General features: G+C 39.3%; 1 protein-coding gene across 1 annotated transcript in view; it reads right to left on the bottom strand.

Moving 5' to 3' along the window:
- The window catches only part of stard13b (StAR related lipid transfer domain containing 13b), a 514,228-nt gene that overhangs the window by 274,833 nt on the left and 216,931 nt on the right, over positions 1 to 22,464 (bottom strand). The window contains exon 4 of the mRNA XM_072577224.1: positions 887 to 920. Within this exon, the coding sequence (XP_072433325.1) occupies positions 887 to 920 (34 nt within the window). The remainder of the gene's footprint in view (positions 1 to 886; positions 921 to 22,464) is intronic.

The raw sequence follows: 22,464 nt of genomic DNA, 5'->3' as shown, positions 1-22,464 counted from the left end.
AATAAATGGGATTGCTAACAGCAAATGGCACAAATGACACCTTGCCCTTGAAGCTAGGGAAGAAATTCATCTCATGAATATATGGTGTTCAATGTCTATGGAGGCAATGTCCTCTGAAGGCAATGCCGAAAGATATATGTAGTACAAACAGTTAAGAGTCAAATGTATTCAAATATATATATGTCATGTCACTGTCACATATGAAGGCCAAGCAAAACTAACAATTGTACCTTGTTTTCCTACTGCAAATTAAATTTCTTTTATTCAGCCAAACATGAAACTCAACAATTTGACAAGGAAATGTTCTCAGAAAAGTGTTCAACAGGTGTAATTTCAAAATTATAACAGCTTAAAATGTGAAGGTGCAAAAGCATTCAAAATAATTTTAGTCTTGAGGGACAAAACAAAAATACTAACAAGATAATTCAGCTAAAGTGGAACTGGTTAAGTATTTCCCAGATTTCTCTCAAACCTAAGTTATTGTACATTTTGATTTAGGAACAGTTACAGATAGTTTAAAACTAAACATGCTTTTCAATAAATTGCTAAGCTCTGCCTGCAACTTGAAATATATAATACCTCTTCTCAAAGTAAAAGCTTTTCCACCTTATATTTTACTAGTTTCAAAGAAAGGTTGTATTTCAGAAAACAATGAAGCTATGCGAGTGGTTTGTAGCATTCTTATTGCAATTAGTTTGAAACCTTTTGCAACCTATGCTATAATAAAGAAGAATATTTACTCGTGCTTGAAAAAATATATACATGTTCCCTATGTAGCTTATAGCATAAACCTACAGAGAAATGGCTGCACTTTTATTCTCGCTTATATAATCAATCAAAGATTATTGAAGGTAAGAGACTGTGAGGCTCAAAAGAAAACACTCACCAGCTGTCTCCTGGCTCAACTTCAATAGCAGTGCCTGTAAGAAAAAAGTACAGGTTTTGATTTAAGTTGACAATACTCTAGGTGAACTTGAAAGATAACACAGGTAAAGACCACTAGGTAACAGTACTTAAGCTACTGATCAGTGCTGGTAACCCCCTAAATGCTGTGCAATTCAACAGAAAGACATATTATCAAGGTAATCTTAGCTCAAACCCAACACAAAATTCACCATAATTAATGCCCAGATAATTAAACATAAATAACTCAGGGTTAGAATATATATGTCAGAGGGAATATTTGGCAACAAAAACGGAAGCGGCATTATTACGTTTTTAAAACTCTATTGCATTCTGTTAAATAATTATATAAATTGTTTATTTCCCAGTGCTTGCTGTGCTTAATGCACATCAGATAGATTGAGTTCTATGTGCAAGGTGTCAGGATTGCCAACACTGAATATCAGCTACCAGCCAAGATAGAGCAACTAAGGTAGAACATCATCATGTTCAAAACCTATCTGCTGAGCTCTATGTGCAATAAATCATCAGGACTGTTAACACTGAATATTAGCTACCAACCAAGATAGAGCAAGCAGCTCTACAAGATCACATTCAGAGCTTTTTTGCTATATTCTGCTCAAGGGCAGATACTAAATCAGGGTGGCACAATGGCTTAGTGATTAGCACTGCTGCTTCACAGTGCCAGGGACCTGGCTTCTATTCCCACCTTGGGCGACTGTCTGTGTGGAATTTGTACATTCTCCCTGTGTCTGCTCGGGTTTCCTCCCACAATCCAAAGATGTGCAGGTTAGGTCAATTACTTTGCTCAAAAACTGCATGCATTCATGTAAAACTCTGTTATCTCACTTTTTAGATTAGAATCAATCTAAACATCTTGGCATAGACAGAGAACACAGGGGGCCAACACCTTCAACATATTGTCTAGCTATCACCATTGTTAACAGCTAACCTGAGAATGCAACTTTTAAAAAAAGGTTTTGTGATTTACACATGAAAGAAGTGAAACTATCATGGTATTCAAACAGATGAAAGAGTTAACAATCAATTTTTCAATGTATAATTTCAGTTACATCACACTGTAAATTTTTGCTATAAATTCTGTGTGTTAGGATTGAGCCCTCCATTATCACCTGATGAAGGAGTGACGCTCCGAAAGCTAGTGTGCTTCCAATTAAACCTGTTGGACTATAACCTGGTGTTGTATGACTTTTAATTTTGTACACCCCAGTCCAACACCGGCATCTCCAAATCAGGTCAGGTGGGTTGACCAAGCTAAATTGCCCATAGTGTTAGGTACATTAGTCAGACGTATGTATAGGCTAGAGGAACGGGTCTGGGTGGGTTACTGTTCAGAGGGTCAGTGTGGACTTGTTGGTCTGAAGGGCCTGTTTCCATCCTGTCAAGAATCTAATCTAATCTAAGTCTCAATGTGAGATTCTTGAGCTACTTACTGGTGAAGAATAACTGAAATTATAAAATGATAGAATCCATTTTAGTGTGGAAGCAAGTCATTTGGCTCATTGAGTCCACACAACCTCCCTCCAAAGAACATCCACCCAGACCCACCCAATTCCTGTAATCCCGCATTTCACATGGCTAACCCACTCAGCTTGCACATCCAGACATGCTCTGGGCAATTTAGCATGGCCAATTTACCTCATCTGCACATCTTTGGACTGTGGGAGGAGACCACAGCACTTGGAGAAAATACACAAGTAAAGTACACAAAGTACACAAAGACAGATTCCCAAGGCTGGAATCGAACCCAGGTCCCTGGCACTGTGATGATGTTTGCTTTTGATTCCTCAGGGTTGTTAGCTCGGAGTACATTCCCCCAAGATGATCTTCAACCAAAGTCTAAAACCCATCTACCCTTTACGATTAACCAGTTGTGCAATGGACACAAGTAAACCTGTTGGATGTCACTCCAGCAGAGCTCTGGATATTCTGGTTTGATTTGGTCAACAATTAAGGATTCCACAGAATGAGATCTCTTGTAATATGGTTTTGAAGTTGAATATTTAGACATCTGTAGGAAAACTGCCTAATAGAGCTAAAATAAAAAAAAAGAAAGTGCTGGAGAAGCACAACAGGTCTGGTGACATCTTTGGAGCAAATAAGCAGTTAATGTTTCAAGTCCAGTTTGCTCTTCCTCAGAAGCTCATCATGAGTACAACGCATTGACTGCAAAACATGAATAACTTGAAATAAAGATTTAAATAATTATGGCAGTGACCATGCGCCACATCGACAAGTATAAATAATAAGAATAACAAACTGAAACGATACACTCACTCAAATTAGCGTATTGTATTTTAACCATATATAAATAAACTATTCAAAAAAGAGCTGGAGACCAAGTTGTAAAATTTTTTTCTGCTGCTACTTCGATCCTTCCCTTTCATTGCCAAATATTTTCCTTTGCTTTGCAGATGTTGCTGAAATTAGTATTACCCGCCTCCTCCATTCTCATTCACTCAATTCCAGCCACTGTGCAGTGTTACCAAATGATCAACCCAAGCAGAAAAATGAGTCACAAAGGCTTCAGAGTTCAAAAGCTGATTTTGTTGATCCGACTGTAATGTGTTTAGCCTGTCCAGTTCTATTCGTGTTTATTTGTTGAGATCACTGCCAGTATGTTTCTCTCTATACTAGTGAAACCATTCAGGAGTGTACCATTCAAGATGCAAAGGTCCGCTCTATTATATGGATACTTCAGCATGTCTACCAAACATGCGTATTAAGTTAGAACAAACAGCTTAATTCCTAATGCTTTCAAAGCCAGAATTGTCACTGCTAGTTTAACTCATCACTAAACTCCTTAGAACTGTAATTTACCCTGATCTTAGTTGGACAGCACACACACTTGAGAGGGTCAGAGCGGTTTCAAAAAGAATTTTGAAAGTAAATTTATTTTCATTGAGTTAAAATAGCCTGGATGTTCCAGTGAGCAGAAATATGACCACAAATATGTTCTAGCATCTTTACCCAGTGAACATAGTGAAATGTGGGTAAGAGTCCTATCCCTGATGGTGCACCAATATAAGCCTAGTTCAGTCCTTCTCAAATTTTTTCTGATTTTTACTTCCTTTTGAGGCTTGAAATTTGTCATGCTGCCTTGATAAATCTGAGATTGTGGGGGAGAAAATCTATGAGAACAGGTAATGTGGAGTGAAGTGCTATGTGAGTTAGTCATGGCAGGATAGTCATTCTTGCTTTGGAGCTTATGACCCAAAGCATCAGCTTGGACACTGCTTGGGAATCAAATCCCACTTTGGGAAGCCCCAACCTAGACAGTGAATACTAACTACATGGACAATCATGGAAAAATCTTATGCTTGCATCATTCTATACAAACACACTCACTTGTTGCTTTGTCAGCATAGTGATCAAAGTTACTAATTCTGTTTGGATGTGTCCCTGGCAGTTTCATCAAATACTTTCCCAGCTGTAACCAACCGCAACATGGGATTTGAACACACTGACCACTCAAAGATCATAAAGCAGGGGGCCTTTACTCCACTGCCATTAGGCTATTATGAACATGATGACTTCCCCTAAAGTCACCCTTTCTTACAAAAAGGTTAAATCGACTGCCCCATTAGATTGTATGCCTTCTTGACCACCTCATCCACTTATTTTGCCACTTTTTCAGGGATCTGTGAAATTTTACAATGAGAACACTCTGTATGTTAATATTCCTAAGGGGTCTGTCATTTATTGTACAATTTGTGTCTGAATTTGATCTTCCAAAATGCATAAGCTCGCATTTGTATAAATAGTTTGTATTTGTATAGTTGAATATGTATTCATTTGATCTTCACCATATGTGTGAAATCATTAAAGTTACAGTTGTAAAGTCATAGACCCTTTGGTCTATCTCATCCATGCTGACCAGATATCCTAAACTAATCTAGTTCCATTTACCAGTACCTCACCCATATCTTTTTAACCTCTTCCTATTCATGTACCCATCCAGATGGTTTTTAGTTGTTGTAATTGTACTAGCCTCTACCACTTCCTCTGGCAGCTCATTCCACACTTGCACCATCCTCTGCATGAAAAAATTGCCACTCTGGTCCCTTTTATATCTTTCCCCTCTTGCCTTGAACTTATGCCTTCCAGTTTTGCACTCCCCTTTCATGGGTAAAATACCTTGACTATTCATTCTATTAATGCTCCTTATGATTTTATAAACTTCTTTAAGATCATCCCTCAGCCCCTGACAGAGAAAATAGTCCCCGCTTATTCAGCCTCTCCCTACAACTCAAACCCTCCAATCCTGGTGGAATTCTTGTAAACCTCTTTTGCACCTTTTCAAGTTTAACAGCATATTAACAATACCAAAATTGAACGCAGTATTCCAAAAGTGTCCTAACCAATGTCCTGTACAGCGGCAACATGATATCCCAATTCCTACAGTCAATGCATTGACCAATGAAGGCAAGCACATCAAATGCCTTCTTCACTACACCTGTGACTCCACCTTTAAGGAACTATGAACCTGCACTCCAAGATCTCTTTGTTCAGCAATTCTCCCCAGGACCCTACCTTTAAGTGTAGAAGTCCTTCCCTGATTTGCCTTTCCAAAATGCAATACCTCAAATTTATCTAAATTAAACTCCATCTGCCACTCCTCAGCCCATTGGCCCATCTGATCAAGGTTGCATGGACTTTGAGATAACCTTTACCTTGTGCCATGGCGTCCAAATTTTTGGTAGGAACGGTTGGTACTCTCCTGCTGTTAATCTGTGCAGCCTTCTGCTCCCAGAGTGTGGTTTTGGAGGACCTGTTGGCCTTTGCACATTTCCTCACCTTTCCACATGCTGCATCAATACCCCCTGCAGCTTTAGAAAACCTGGGTGTTTGTGCTGTCCCATGGTCAGCTTCTCTTTACATTTTCCCAGGCTACATTCAGCTCACATTGAGGTTGTACAGGATGTTGGTGTGGCCTCTTCTGGAGTATAGTGTGCTGTTCTGTTTGCCCTGTCATTGGAGGGGTGTTATTAAAGAGGATTCAGAAAAGATTTACCAGGATGTTGCTGGGAATGGAGGGTTTGTGATCATAGAGAAAGACTGGAAAGGCTGGGACTTTTTTCACTGGAGTGTACAAGATTGAGGGGCAATAAACCTTATTGAGGTTTATAAAATTATGAGGGGCATAGATAAGATGAATGACAAGGATCGTTTCCCTAGGGTGGGGAAGTTCAAAACAAGGGGGCATATTCTTAAGATGAGAGGAAAAAGATTTAAAAAGGACATGAGGGGCAACGTTATTTACAGAGAGAGTGGATTGTGTGTGGAATGAACGACCAGAGAAAGTGGTGGACGTAGGTACAATTACAATGTTTAAAAGATATTTGGATAAGTTCATGAGTAGGAAAGGTTTGGAGGTATGGGCCAAACACAGGCAGGTGGGACTGGTTTAGTTTGGAAACATGGTTGGTGTGGAGTAGTTGGATGAAGGATCTGTTTCCATGCTGTATGATTCTCTGACTCAAAGGACTTCCAGCACCCGCTCCAGTTACAAAGCAGATGCCCTTTAAGAGGTGCAGACTGGCTTTAATATATATTTTAGTCAACCTGTTCAGAGACGTTATTACACACCTCTGGAGCATTGGGACTTGAACACGGGTGTCCTGGTTCACAGCTCGCTTTCAGCAGTTCAGTTTGAAGTAGTCTCAGCCTCTGCTGATATGTGCTACAGTACTGACTGCTGGGAGGAATAGCAACTAGCAGGCAGCATGGAAGTGCTGCACTGCCTGCATTTCTCTAACTGAAGAGGCAAATGATAATTATGTCTCATTATAGCCCTGCCCTTACATGGAGGCGGTGGAACTATTCTACCTATTCTATAAATGAGCAATAATACACAAAATGTCAGGAAGAACATTTGGGAGTAAAAATTACTGAAAAATGAAAATTTAAAATTTTGGACCATATTACTAAAGCATTTGAAAGATTGCGAGTGACACTTCAGTGTTCATAGACATTGTTAACAATACAGATCCATTTCAAGAGAGTCCAGGAGTTAGTATAAGCAAGTAAACAATTTCAACTCGATGAAATGGTTTGAAGTTGATGAGGTGAGACATTAATGTTGAAAGTGGTATGGCTAGGATATGTACAAGGTCAAACAAAGTGCACATTCTAAAGCATTTGTACCTAATGTGGGGAAATTACCAGCTGACAAATGTGACTGCTTTAAGGTAGTTTATGGTTGACAGATGGGCAGATTCAATAAATGGAAAAAACTGTGACATTAATCTGCAATATTTATGTCAAAGAGGAATAAGCAAAATATCAGACAAACCCATTTAATAAAGACAAGTAGGTTGAATATTCACTGACTTAATACCAACAAGTCCCTGGAGCTTAAGGACTTCTAGCGTTTCTAAATGAGGTGATAACAGAGGGGTGATTGTATCGGTTTTGATTATCTTGATTCATCTCCATCCACCACTCCTCGTCCCCATCGACCCATCTGATCAATGTCCTGTTGTACTCTGAGGTAACCTTCTTCACTGTCCACTACACCTCCAATTTTGGTAGCATCTGCAAACTTACTAACCATACGTCCTATATTCACACCCAAATCATTTATATAAATGACAAAAAGCAGTGGACTCAGCACCGACCCTTGCCTATTTAATGACAGAGAACCCCAGGGTCTTGGGTTGAGATCATGTCTGGGAGAACTGAGTGCAGTTTGATTTCCTTGCCTAAAGGAAGGATACATTTGCCTCAGAGAGAGCGCAAGGAAGGTTCAATAGACTGATTCCCTGGATGAATGGATTGTCTGAGAAGAGATTGTCTACATCTGTGAGAGTTTAGCACCTCAGTGAGGCAGACTAGGAAGAGTGGTTTTAAGGATTATGTGCGTAATGTATATGCAGAGACTGATGAAAATAATAAACTGCCCAGGTATGAAAATAGTTGTATAGTTGGTAACTTGGGTAACTAAAAATGTACATAGAGTCATAGAGATGTAAAGCATGGAAACAGACTCTTCGGTCCAATTCGTCCATGCTGACCAGATATCCTAACCTAATCTAGTCCCTTTTGTCAGGACTTGGCCCATTCCCTCTAAAACCTTCTTATTTATATATCCATGATAAAGACTATATTTTTTCTCTTTTATCTAAAAAGAATATTTGAGTTGAAATGTAATCATGCACAAAAAGCTATTCCAGTCTGCCACAGTCATGTGACCTCTACAATGCATGCACTATGTAGGCAGACATCTTAAGCTTCACTTCAATCAAGTCCTTGTGTTACACATACTGCTGTGTACATTGAAAACATCCTGACTGGGGAGTCTGGAACTAACAGTCTTAATCTTTCAAAAGGGGGGGAGTTGGGCAGCCATTTAGGCTTGAGATGAGAAGAAATCTCTTTGCACAAAGGATTGTGAACCTTTTCAATTATTTACCTCTGAGAGGTGCTCAGTGATTGAGTAAAGTAAGTAAAGTCACCATAGTTCCCTGAAGATCATAGGACTGCTCTCTTATTAGGGAGAGAAAACTGGTGATGGTCTAATCTGTGGGTTATTGCACCAAGGCAAGCGGCAAGTTTGAGATGGTGGGACATTCATGATAACTTTAGTTAGTGAAGAGGTTGAACCCGGACTATTGCCATCACTGTCCATTAAAACCCAGTCAACTGAGCTGACCAGGACTCACTCAGTATACTCAAAGGCTGACTCCAGCGCATAATTGGCTTTAAATTGCGTGTCCACATACAAATAGTTTTGTGAAATGCAGCCCATTGAAGAGGGAGATCAGGACATGGAGTGGGATCAGGACACAGGAGAGAATTGGACGGAGGGAAGACACCTGGTGGGAGCATGGAAGAAGGGAGAGAAAAGGAGAGATGATCATATAGACCCTGGGCCCTGCTTGTTGCCCTTCACTTTTCTTCCCACTGTTGAACCTATTTCAAAATTCACACTTTTCTGCCCAAGTGCATGACATCCCGTAAATCCTGTGATGATAATGTGTTTGGAACCATGTGCATGTACATCCTAAATGAGTGCACCTCCATTTTGTTTTTGCACATGCATTGTTCCCCACAGTTGAAGATGTCAACAAACACTGCCATACACAAAACAGAGGCGAATAAGTTTTGGCTATATTTATAGGCAATGTCATCACAAGGTAGAGTGTTACATTTTGTGAATAGCAATTCACCGAATGTACAGCTCTTGTTGTGAGGTGTAAGCTAACTTGGAACAACTGCTACTGTCAGTATCGAGGTGTTAAAAGGCAAATTCTAAAATCGATACTTGAAAACATCTTCGAGGATGAATGATGGCCAGTGATTTAGAGTACAGTCTAAGTTAGAGATATGTCACCTGTTTATAGGATGCTAAACAATCATCAGCAAATTGAAAAAAAGGAACAACATTTTCATCCTCAACTTTTGCTGGAGAAATCTGAATGCTAAAATGATTTACTATAAGGAAGTCATAGGTTAACCAGGAAGGGGAACAACATGAAACTGATAATTTTAAAAAGTAATATATCTTTAACTCCTGTCAAACGGCTATGCATTGTGTGATATCATGGTGTCCATTTTTGCTTCGCGACCTTAGCATCCAGAAATTTATCTAAGTGTAAGTGAATCAGGAGATGGTACAGGAAGGTGGAGTTGGTGTAGAAGATCAACTATGATCTTTCTGACTGGCTTGAAGTATTGAGTGGCCCTGTTTCTTCTGTCCTATTATAATTTATGATATTCATCCTCGACACACAATGGAATTACCATTGCCGAATCTCTCAGAATCTGAATTGGTCAGCAATGTACTTACTATAGCTACAAGAGCTTTGGGATTCTGAGGTGAATGACTCACTTTCTGACTTCCCAAACCCTGACCACAAGTCAGGAATCCGATGAAACACACTTCATTTGTCTGACTGCAGCTTTAACGATACTCAGTAGGCTTGATGCCATCCATGTCAAAGCAGACTGTCAGACTGTCACCCAGTTAACCACCTTGAATACTCACTCCCTTCACCAACAGCTCACAATGGCAGCATATCTGTACTATCTACAATATGCTTAGCAGCAACTAATGCAAAATCCTTTTACAACACTTTGCAAACCCGTGATATCAACCTCCTGGAGGGACAAGGGGAGTAAACATAGGAAACACACCACAGTTGCAATTTCTCTTCCAATTCACTTATCATTGAGACTTGGAACTATGTTACCATTCTTTCACTATGATGAGTCAAAATCTTGGAACTTCATTTCATAAGCGCTGTAGGTATTCTTGCACTCAAAGGACTGCGATGATTCAAGAAGGCAGCTTACCATTACCTTCTCAAGGACAGTTCAGGATGGGCAATACCCAGTGACACTCACATCCCATGTAGGAACCTTTTAGAAAATCCATGGTCAAGGTTTATTACTAAGCATTTGTGGATATGCTATTGGAAATGTGATTAACCATAAGAAGAATGACTATTCAATATTCAATATGAATTTGACACTGCTCTACAAGTTATTTCCTTGATTTTTGGAACTGTCCTAGCAAAAATATGACCAAAATGTGACTTCTAACCATTATTTTCTATAGAACAGTAAATTACCACAAGATGCTTTTGTCCAGCTAGTTTAACCAGCAATGCCATTTAGAGTTAGTGGAGTCTGTGTTGATTGGGTCTGCAGCTTAGACTCTGCAGTTTAGAGATTTGAATGTCAAATTTAGATTGACAATCCAGTGCAGTGCAAATGCTGAAGCTCAGATAGGCTATCTTTGAAAATTTAAAATGAGGCCCCATCTGCTCTCTCAGATGGACATAAAAAAGGCCAAAAGCCACTCTAAAGAACAGGGGAGTTATGCTTGCATCTTGGCCAATATTTATTCCTCAATCAATGTTACTAAAATCAAATTATCTAATTGATACTTGTGAGAAATGGCTGTGTACAAATTGGCTATGACACTTCTTTTGGTTCACAGGACTGTTGCTCATTTTGAATTTCCATCGAATTGTGTGGTTTGCTGGACCAGATAAGAGGGCATTTAAGAGTTAAACATATTGATGTGGGTCTGAAGTCACATGTACATCAGGATGGATGAGGATGACAGATTGCCTCCTCAAAGTAATATTAGTGAACCTCAACCAGGTGATAGTTTCATAGTCACTATTATTGAGGCTAACTTTCAATTCTACATTTTCAAAATAATTGAATGTAACTCCACCTGCCAAGGTGCCAAGGTGTAGCTGCCAAGGTGCGAACTGAACATTAGACTGGGCTTTGCATTACTAGTTCAGTGACATTACCTCCACATCACCAACTTCTCTATATTATCTGTATTACAACATTAAGCACAAGCTTTTTTCTTTCTTTGGGCACAAACAAAAGATAATGTTTCAATTAAGTTTCTTTTGAGCACTATATCTGTTGAGCACTATTGCTGCTTCCTTAAAAAAACACATCTGGATCATTAGCTGCAATTTGAAGATGTGTCCAAAGCAGAGTTAATCATTTTTTAAACATTGATAAAAATCACTTGATTGCTGAATCACTGCTGCTTGAAATTAGTTGGTAGACAAGCAGGAGGCTGCAAGAACACAGCAAGGCAGGAAACATCAGGAGCTGGAGAAGTCTGAAATTAATTGACTAAGTATTCCTGAAAGAAAGGATCCTCGTGTGATATTTTATTTCAGCTACTGCTGAACTGCAAGCAAACATACTTTATTATCCCTTCAAGTAAGTATCAGCCATGATCACAAAATATTTTCATTTAATTTCTTCATAAATCAAGTTAACTTACATGTTTGTGCTTTTTACAAATAGCTCTGTTTGAAGGTTTGAATAGTCCCTGTTGCATTACCAGACAGTTGACTTCAGTCACAAGTACTTAGGAATGCATGTTTTGTTTCATGGTTGGGATATATTTCCCTATTAACAGTTTTAACTTTCTTGTTAATAAGTACTCAACAAAGTTTCTGATAAAAACTTTGTCATGATCACTCTATAAGTAATTAATAACAAAATACAGAACAAGGAGGGAAAAAGACAGATCAGCTTTCACAACCTGCAGCTTCTTGTGATAATCAGCTGTCAGTAAATGGAAAGTGTCACCTCTGATTTCATAATGTGAAGGCTGAGCAGTATACTTTCCTGCAATCGTAACCTGCAGGTGTTATGTTTAGCTACATGAAGGTCTGTACATCAATGCTTGTCTCCATTTTTCCCAATTATTTTCAATGCTATCAGAGCAATTCCTCTTCTTCTGTTCTATACAGACTTCCAGTTGAGAATTTGTTGGCATCATTTACTGTCAGGACATTGGTAGCTCCATTGTGTCATTTGCCTCTAGTAGATTTGCAGAGTTAAACATGCTGACTAAGCTGTCTGATTATCCATTCTGTGCAACCAACATCAATTTAGATTCCCTCCATTTGTTTTGATTTGTAAAGTTAAAAAACCTTTGTGTAGTTAAAAAACCTTTGACAGAAAGTGATTCTGAAATGTTCCACAGCACATAGAGATCATAAAGTTGTGCTTTTGTTTGTACTAGAGTTGTACTAAAGGAGTCAAGATACAAAGAGAATGGCAAGGGTTCTGCTCCTGATGACTCAGTACACTCTGCCACCACCTGACCCCATGAGGCTAGTGCTCCAAAATGAGAGTCATGGTGCAGCTAGAAATGTTGTAGAGTAGACACAGCAGTGTGAAACTATTCCAATGGCAAAACACTCAGAAGACCTCTCTATACAGCTTACTGGTTGTTTTACAACTTGTGGTCAACTGCGACATCATTCATACATGGTAATCATGAGAATGTAGCCTTCAGCACAGGTCTTTTGAGACTACCAGAGAGGTGGAGAATGGGAAGAGACAGCTGACATCATCTGGCAGATGGGTGGACTGTAAGCATTTCTGGTCCTCTGATAAAATGGCTGTTGTTCCGCATTTTCCCATCTCTTTGTGTTGGACCTTTGAAGCGTACCCTTGAACAAACCCCTGAAATAAAACACACTGCCAGACACACAATAACAGTTTTATCCAATAGTGCTTCCAACAATATATTTGATCCTTAAATATTAATTGTCTGTTTGCCCTTTTTACCAGTCTTTAGAGTGTCATTGCTTGTCCTGATGGTCGATGATATTGTCTGAGTGACTATAACATGGCTGAGAGAAGACTGCTGACTGCAAATAACATCCAAGGCATCCTTAAACGGCTCTTAATCTTGACATTGGACATCCTCAGAATAGGCAGCAATAGCCTCGGCTGTTTGGTTGACAGACAATGAAAGGAAATGCATGTCCTAAAGGATGGTGCCCAAATTGTGTATCCATTTTAGGGTTTTAGGCTGGTTGAGAACTTACACGATTTTGAGTTCGCCAGCTACATATCAGTTAATACTGATAAAGAAACATGCTTTCAAAGCATTCCATTTTCCACTCATCCAGACAGGTGCAAGAATACCAAATTTTAAAGGCAGCGACAATTTATGTTGTATAAGGAAAGGATTCTGATTGGAGTCTGGATACCATAAAGAATGAACAAGGGAATTACTGTCCACATGGTTTTGTTAGATTCAAAAAGGTGCAATGCCCAGGCATGTTTCTTTTTCCCTGCACGAAATAGGTCCCTATAAAATATTTACAAATGGAATTTAAATATGAAAAACAGCCAAGCGATCTTTGTGCTCTCAATAAATTTTAGGAGGATGCTAATGCAGTTTGGCAGGAAAGTTGTTTCAATGATGAAGAGTTTGTCCAGGAGGATCTTTTATAGCCTACTGGTACTTATTGCACTGTCGGCTGACAGCAGGTTTCAACCCTGAAAAGCGCCCTCTGCCACATGATTGTGCACACACTTTAAATTTTAATAGTAATCGGTACAGGTTGTATTCACTTTGTGTACCTCCATCGAGATCAAACTCCACCAATTGTTTTTGCCTTCGTACATATTGTAATGATTGAACTAACTGATCATAACTGTTGCTCTGCATGTTCATTTGTTGTAAAATAAATCAGCAGAATGATTCATACAGCTCCAACAAATATTTTGGTTCACTTTATTCGGGATCAGGCTATACCCCCTCTAAACATTTCAAGAAAATAGCCCAGACCATAGCTTTGCTAGGTGTTTTAAGCAGGAGTAATGCCAATATTCCAGCAGGGATATAACTGCTCAGACCACTTAGAATTTATTTACAAGATTACCGAACAAAACACAAACAAAAGAGAACAGAGTGCAGAATAATTTAACTTATCTGAAAACCCAACAGATCATCTCAACATAATGAATGTGTTCCAAATACTTGCAACAATCCCCATAAACAATCGTGAACAAAATGTAAAATCAAACACAGGGTTTTACAAGGGAGAGATGTCAGAGAGGGAGGAGGATCAGCATGGGTCCAGCAGCTTCCAAACTGCCTGACTGCTTTCAGTGAATAACCAGACCAAACCAAACAAGAGAAAAGCTGAGGTGAGAGAACTGGCCTCTCCCCTTTGATCACTAAAACAAGTGTTTTATTTTAACTTGAAAGCCTTTTTCCTGAGGCTAGCTATAATCGAATTGGCCCTAAGACCCTTCAAACTTTTTGGAGTCTGTGTCTTTTACGACCTCTCTGAAAAAAAAGCCATGGACACCATAACTTTGATAAAGGAGCCGCATCATCACACCTTGCCCTTTAAAAAAAGAGAACCATCAATATCCAAAGATGGCTTCATTTTAAAGCCTCTTAATCCTAAATTGTTAGTACTCCACACAACACATGTACATTACATTGACAATAGTCAAGCAAACATGCACTACCACATTTTGTTCCAGTCTGTCTTACCCCTGTCACCAAATGCATCCATTTCTCATTCATGGGAATGCGTCGGCAATCATGTTTACTCGTTCTGCCACATGCACAATTTTCAAATTGAATGGCTGTAACAACAAGCGCCATGTAAACAGTCTGGCATTTCTGTCCTTCATTTTCTCCAGAAACTTCAAGGAGTTATGATCAGTGTATATGATTGTCTCAGATACGTTCCTGGTAATGTAAATACTGAAATATTGTAACACCAACACCAAACTCAAAGACTCCTTCTCAACTGTCGAATAATTCTGCTGATGAATGTTCAATTTCCTGGAGAAATACCCGATAGGTCTTTCAATCTTGTCATCATTTCCTGCAAGAACAAAGCACCAACACCACATCACCTGGATCGATATCTACCTTAAATGGCTTTGCTTAATTAGATGTGGCTAACACAACTTTCAGGGTGTCAAATGCTCTCTGACAGTCCGCTGTCCACTGAAACACCTTGCCTTCCTTTAGCTATTTGGTGAGTGAAGCAGCCACACTGGTAAAATTTGGTACGCATTTTCGATAAAATCCACTCAATCCCAAAAACCGTGATACTGCTCTTGGCAAATTCACTTTTAGACAGGTTTGTCACCAAGCCTGCCTTTCAAAGTCGAGCAAACAGTTTGGATAAATGTTGCAAATGTTCCTTTCATATATGACTAAAAATCCCCATATACATGACACAATTGGATTTTCTGGCAATGACCTTATTGGTTAATCTCTGAAATGTGGCTCACACATTTTTCATACCAAATGGCATGACCTTACACTGATACAGTTGATTCAGCATTACAAAAGTTGAAAATGTCTTTGTTCTTTCGGACAAAGTCACCTACCAATATCTTCTGAGCAAGTCAAACTTAGAAATATAAGTTGCTTGTTTCACCTTCTCAACACAGTCTTCCAAACGCGAAATCAGATATGCATCAGTCTTTGTAACTGCATTGTCTTTGTGACAGTCCATACATAACCATTGGGTACCATCTGGTTTTGGCACCATTACTATGGGTGAGCTCCAGTCACTGTAACTCACTTCGATTATGTCATCCTGAAGTATGCATTCAATCTCCTTTTGAACCTGTGCCAATTTTAGAGGATTATGCCAAAAAGGATGTTGCTTAATCAGAACAGCATCTCCTATATCTACATCATACATAATTAAGTTAGTACTTCCCAGCTTATTTCCACATATGTCCCCATGTGATAATAATAACTCTTTCAGGTCATTTCGGTTTTCCTCTGGAGGGTAATTCATCACAATTTTTGACAACTTCCTCACTGTCCAACTTATTTTCAGGAATCTCCAATTCAGAATCCTCTGAACTTGGTTCTTCACTCTGTGTTGTGACCAGTCTCCTTTTGCTTTTCTTCCCTGTCAAAATACCTTTTGAGCATATTCACATGACACACACTGTGAGATTTCTTTCTGTCTGGGATCTTTATCAAATAGTTCACCCCTTACAATTTCCTTTCAACTTGATAAGGTCTACTAAAACTTACTTTTACAGGTTTGCCTATAATTGGAAGTAACGCCAACACTTTATCCCCGATAGCAAAATTGTGAGTTTTTGATTTCTTGTCTGCTTCATGTTTTATCATATACAGTGATACTTTTAACTGCTGTCGAGCCAACTCCCCCGCTCTATTTAATCAGTCCTGAAAATTTGACATAGTCCAAATATGTAGTCTCTGAATTTCTTCTTCATCAATTTTAGTAGTCCTCTCACTTCATTCCCAAAAGCTAATTCAAATGGAATGAATTTGGTTGATTCATTTGGTGCATCTCTGATCATAAAAAGTATGAATGGAATTTCCTTATCCCAATCATCTGGATAGTATTGACCATATGTGATCTTTAATTTCTGAGGCCTCCTTTCTAGCCCTCCCTCCGACTATGGATGGAACGCAATGGATTTGAATTGTTTTATTCCTAAGCTGTGCATATCTTCCTTGAATAATTTTGATGTGAAGTTTGATCCTTGATCTGATTGCATCTCTGCAGTTAGTCGGTATCTAGTGAAAAATTTGAGTAATTTCTCAACAATCCTTTTAGCTGTGATATTGTATAATGGAATGGCCTCTGGAAATCTAGTGGGCACATCCATTATTGTTAGCAAACACTGATTTGCACACTTTGTTTGAGGTAGGGGTTCTACGCAATCCATTAAGACTCTTATAAAAGGCTCCTCAAATGCAGGAATCGGTTTTAAAGGTGTGGCTTTTATTATTGCCTGTGGTTTTCTAATTATTTGACATGTCTGGCAAAATTCAACTACATCCTTGTGTACTCTCGGCCAGTAAAAATGTTTTTGCATTTTAGCTTGAGTTTTCTTACTCCTAAATGATGCCCTAGTGGTAGCTCATGCACCCACTGACAACACCTCCGATCTATAATCCACTGGCCATATAACTTGATGAATTTCTGTCCATTTCTCATCTGCCTGAATATATGATGATCCCCATTTCCTCATTATAACACAATTTTTAATGTAATAACATTTGGGGATACATTTGGATTATTTTTCTGTATATGCCTATTGATACAATTGCTTTAAATTTGCATCTTTCTGCTGTAATTCAGTTACAGTATCTGAGCCAAAGTTGTCTGCTGTGTCATCTATCTGCCCCTGGTTTGTCTCAATCATCTGATCAAACAGCGTCTCTGCTAATTCCACTTCAACCTTCTTATCTGTACTCTTTGATCTCTCCTGTTTCAACTGGTGACTCTGTGACCCCGTTACCACACAGGCAAGAAAAATCCCAGAATATACAAAAGTTCAGTTGCCTGGCTTTCCACTAGCTTTTCAACTGCAGTAGGCAGCACTCCTACGTGGGTACCAGCAATATCATTAGCAAGGGCAAATTTTATTCCTGGAGCTGAGACTTTGTCCAGTACTCCTACCATGACTTCTCCACTCTTCACTGGATACTCTAACCACACTTTACATAATTGAGCACACCTTGTCTCACCAAAAACTTCCATTACTCGTACCTGTTCTGGCAATAGTCCTTCAGAAGTATATATCCCCTTATCTTTCAACATCACGGATTGACAGGATCCTGTATTGTAACTTCTTTACCTGCTGCTTTTGGCCTATGGAGGTAAACTCTACTTTTGCAGGTATCTGGTTTGAGAAGATCTGGCACTTCCTCCTTAACCAACCTCCAACCAGCTTGTACATTCTGGTGCAGTTTTCTAGCCTCCACTGTACTTTCTGTTACCACTCCAATAAAATTCACTGGCTTATCTTTTTTTCCTACATCTGGCTTCCCAGTGCTTTTCCTAACCCATCAACACTGTGATTTCATGTGGGCCTACTTTATTGCAGAGCTTTTTAACTTCTCTGTCCCCTTTAAAGGTTTCCTTTTTACCCTGTGGTAGGTTATCCTTATGATCTTCACTGAGATCTACCTTTACCTTTCCACGTGAGGATTTCTCTTTTCTCCAATTTCTATCACTCACAGATTGAAATTGATTTTGAAAGCCAAACTTTGATTTATGGACCAACTCATAATCATCAGCAATTTCAGCTGCTAATTTTGTCGTTTTAAATCTCTGCTCTTCCGCATGAGTTCTTATTACTTCAGGAAGTGAAGTTTGAACTCCTCCAAAATAATTATCTCTCTAAGAGTGTCATAGGTTTGCTCAATCTTTAATGCCCTTATCCACCTACTAAAAGTACTTTGTTTTTGATCCTTTCAAACTCAGTGTAGGTTTGACCAGGGTCCCCCCTCAGATTTCTGAAATGTTGTCTGTAGACTTCTGGCACAAGCTCATATTCACTTAAGATGGCTTTTTTCACCTCCTCATATGCCCAAGATACCTCCTCTGATAGTGATGTGAATACCTCACTAGCTCTACCTACAAGGGATCAACAAAACCCACATGATTACTAGCCACTGCATTTGTTTAGCCACCTTTTCAAATGAGATGAAAAAGGCTTCCACATCCTTCTCATCAAGGTTAGGCAATGCTTGAATATATTTAAACAGTTTCTCACCAGGCTTTTGGCTACATGGGTTTGCTCATCCTCACTCTCTTCCTCACTCTCTTCCTCACTAAGCTTATCTTTAGCCTTCATCTCCATCCATTTCAGCTGACTTTCCTGTCGAAGTGCCCAATTCTGAAGTAAAACTCTCTCTCTTTCTTCCTTTCTTGTCTCTTTCTCTTTCTCTTTCTCTTTCTCTCTCTTCTCTCTTTTTTTGTTCTGCTAAACTGATTCGTTCTCTTTCTCTTTCCTCTGTTTTTAATGGTAATTCCTTGTCTTTTGCCTCTATCTCAAGCTGCTTCATTTTCAATTGATTTTTCGCCATTGTTAAAGATTCTGATGGTGTTTCCAGCAAAGTTAAATTCTGAGCTATGGCTGTAATTATCTCTCCTTTCCTCATGGAAGGAGGCAGCTCCAACTCCAGCTTGTCAGCTGATTCCAGTAGCTTGGCCTTAAAAACCTTTTACAAAACCCCCAAATCACTTCTTCTATCCCCAGAAAACTGTTGGTGACTGAAAGAGCCATTGCTATCCCAAGCACTGTTTAAACCAACTGAATTCAACACCAGAACAAAAGACACTAACACCTACAACTCGCTGCCTTCGAGTCCAACAACCCTAATCCCAGTTTGGAACTACATAATAAATCCTGTAAAGTGTCCCTAATCTGTTATGGACTAGGCCAGACCCCCTCAAAACATTTCAAGAAAGTATCCCAGACCCTAACTTTACTAGTTGTTTTAAACAGGTGTAATGCGGATATTCCAGGAGGGATGCAGCTGGTCAAACCACTTAGTTTTAAACAAAACAGAATTTATTTACAAGATTACCAAATGAAACACAAACAAAAGAGAACAGAATACGGAATAAGTTAACCTATCTGAAAACCCAACAGATCATCCCAACTTAATGATGCTGTTCCAAATACTTGCAACAATCCCCATAAACACCCCGAGGCACTAAAGGTAAAATCAAACATAGAGCTTTACAGGAGAGAGATGTCAGAGAGAGAGGAATATCAGCAAGGACCTGCTTCTTTGGGTTACTCCCAAAGAACTGGCTACTTCTCTTTCATTGTACAAGTGTTCTCTTTTAAACATGAAAGCCTTTTACGTGAGGCAGTATCTGTTAGCTATGACCAAATTAACCCTAAAACCCTTCAAACTTAGACTTTTCGGAGTCTGTGTATTTTACAACCTCTGGAAAAAGAACGCCTAGGACACCACAACCTTGTTAAAGGAGCAGCATCATCACAACTTTCAAAAGATTGTAGCATCACATAACGACATAAGGGAAGGACATGGATATCTGGTCCAAATTTCAAATGAGTGCTAGTATTATGCCCAGAAAGTGCATATTGAGCATTTTGGCACATAAAAAACACAGGATCCACGTACAGAAATTGTTAAATCCAAAAGGTTACCTTTGACATACAATAATAAATATATTAGCCCTTAAATCTTATTATGTTCTATTTTATTTATTAATTTATGAAATGCAGACATCACTATCTAGGCCAGTATTTTTTGACCATCCTTAACTTCCCTTGAAAAGATTACATGGTCTTCTTGAAAATTGCATTTCTGGGTACAGAGTCAACCAGTGTTTAGGGAGTGAGTTCCCGGATTTTGATCCAGAAACAGTGAATGAATGACAATATAGTTCCAAGTCAGGATTGTATGTGCCTTGGACAGAACTTGTAGGTGGCGATGTTCCCATGCACCTGTTACCCTTGATCTTCAAAGCAAAAGTGGTCACAAGTTTGGGAAGTGCTATTGGAGGAGTCTTGTAGACTTGTTGCAATACAAAGTATAGATTATACACACTACTGTTCCTCTGATTTAGTAGTGAAGGGAGTGAATGTTGAAGGATCTGGATGGAGTACCAACCGAGCAATCTGCAGAATGGCTTTGGAGCTACACTTATTCAGATAGTCAATGATGATTCAATTATACTCCAAAGTTGTGCTTTATAGCTGGTAGACAGGCTTTGGGAAATCAAGAAGTGAATCATGCATGGCTGGACTCCCAGCCTCTGACCTATTCTTGCAGTACACTATTTATGTGACTATTCCAGTACAGTTTCTGGCATATGGAACCCCACCCCCACCCCAGGATTAGGCTAACGGGAGATTCACTGATGGTAATGTCATTGAATATTAAGATGAGATGGTTTACTTTCTCCAATCGAAGATGGCCATTGTCTAGCATTGTCTTGCATAAATACATTGTCCAGATCTTGTATTTGGACATGGACTGCTTCACTGCATAAAGAATCATGAATAAAACTGAATATTGTGCAATCATGAATGAACATTCCAACTTCCTACCTTATAATGGTGAACTTTTAGAGTGATACCTGAGTACTGATATTAGTTGACCTCCAATAACAATAGCCATCTTCCTTTGTTCTAGGTACAATTAGTAGAGAGTTTTTTTCCCTGATACCCATTGTTTTCAGTTTTGTAAGGCTTCTTGATGCCACACTTGGTCAAGTGATACCATGTTGCCACTCTCTTCTCATATTTTGAGTTCAGTTTTTTGTCCTTGATTGGACCAAGATTGTGTAATGAGGTCAGGAGCTGAGTGGCTCAGGTGGAATATAAGCATTAGTGAGCATGTTATTACCGAGTAAGTGTCACTTAATAGCACTGTTAATGAAACATTCCATCTTCTTGCTGATGATTGAGAGTAAATTGGATTAGCGGCATGCTGCTTTGTTTTGACATATCTGGGCAATTTTTCCATCTTGCAAGGCAGGTGCCAATATTACAGTTGCTGAAACAGGTTGGCTGGGGGTATAGCTAGTTCTCAGGCACAGGCCTTCGGTAATATTGCCAAAATGTTATGAAAGCCAATAGCCTTTTAAATATCCAATGTCATCAGCCTTTTTTTTTACCAAATGGAGTGAATCAACGCTTAACACAAATTGCTCTCTGTGAGTCTTTAGAAGAGTTGCCAACACATTTAAAGGTTTTGGACTCGACAAAATAAGTAGGCACTTGCACCCAGCTAATAGACAGCATATTTTCAGGATCCCAGTTAAGGATTCTACTGGAGACCAAGAAAAGAAAGGAAAAAGGGATGAACAATACAAAGGGCAGAAAACTTTAGTCATCAAACAAACTCCTAGTAATAAAACATATTAGCAAATATCAGTGGCCAAAAGTAACATCTCACAGTTAGAGGGTTCCTATCTGTTCTCTTCTTCTAAGTAGTCATGGTGCCGGTTTGGAGAGTGCTGTTGAAGGAAGTTGGTGATGTGTGAGTTAGAGACAGCTGATGGTGCTGAATGGCCAATCAAGGTAGTTGCCTTATCCTGGATGATGTTGAGCTTTTGGAATGTTGTTGGAGTTGGACTCATCCAGGCAATTGGAAACTAATCAATCACACTTTTGATTTGTGCTTGTTGTTGATGGACAGACTTTGGGGAACCAAGAGGTGAACTACTTCCGCGGTATTCCTAGCCCTGCTTGCTCACAATACCCACAGAATCTATATGGTAAAAACAATGACTGCAGATGCTGAAAACCAAATACTGGATTAGTGGTGCTGGAAGAGCACAGCAGTTCAGGCAGCATCCAATGAGCAGCGAAATTGACGTTTTGGGCAAAAGCCCTTCATCAGGAATAAAGGCAGTGAGCCTGAAGCATGGAGAGATAAGCTAGAGGAGGGTGGGGGTGGGGAGAGAGTAGCATAGAGTACAATGGGTGAGTGGGGGAGGAGATGAAGGTGATAGG

The sequence above is a fragment of the Chiloscyllium punctatum genome, chromosome 9, assembly GCF_047496795.1.
Source record: "Chiloscyllium punctatum isolate Juve2018m chromosome 9, sChiPun1.3, whole genome shotgun sequence".
NCBI lineage: Eukaryota > Metazoa > Chordata > Chondrichthyes > Orectolobiformes > Hemiscylliidae > Chiloscyllium > Chiloscyllium punctatum.
This window is presented reverse-complemented; position numbering and strand designations above follow the sequence as displayed.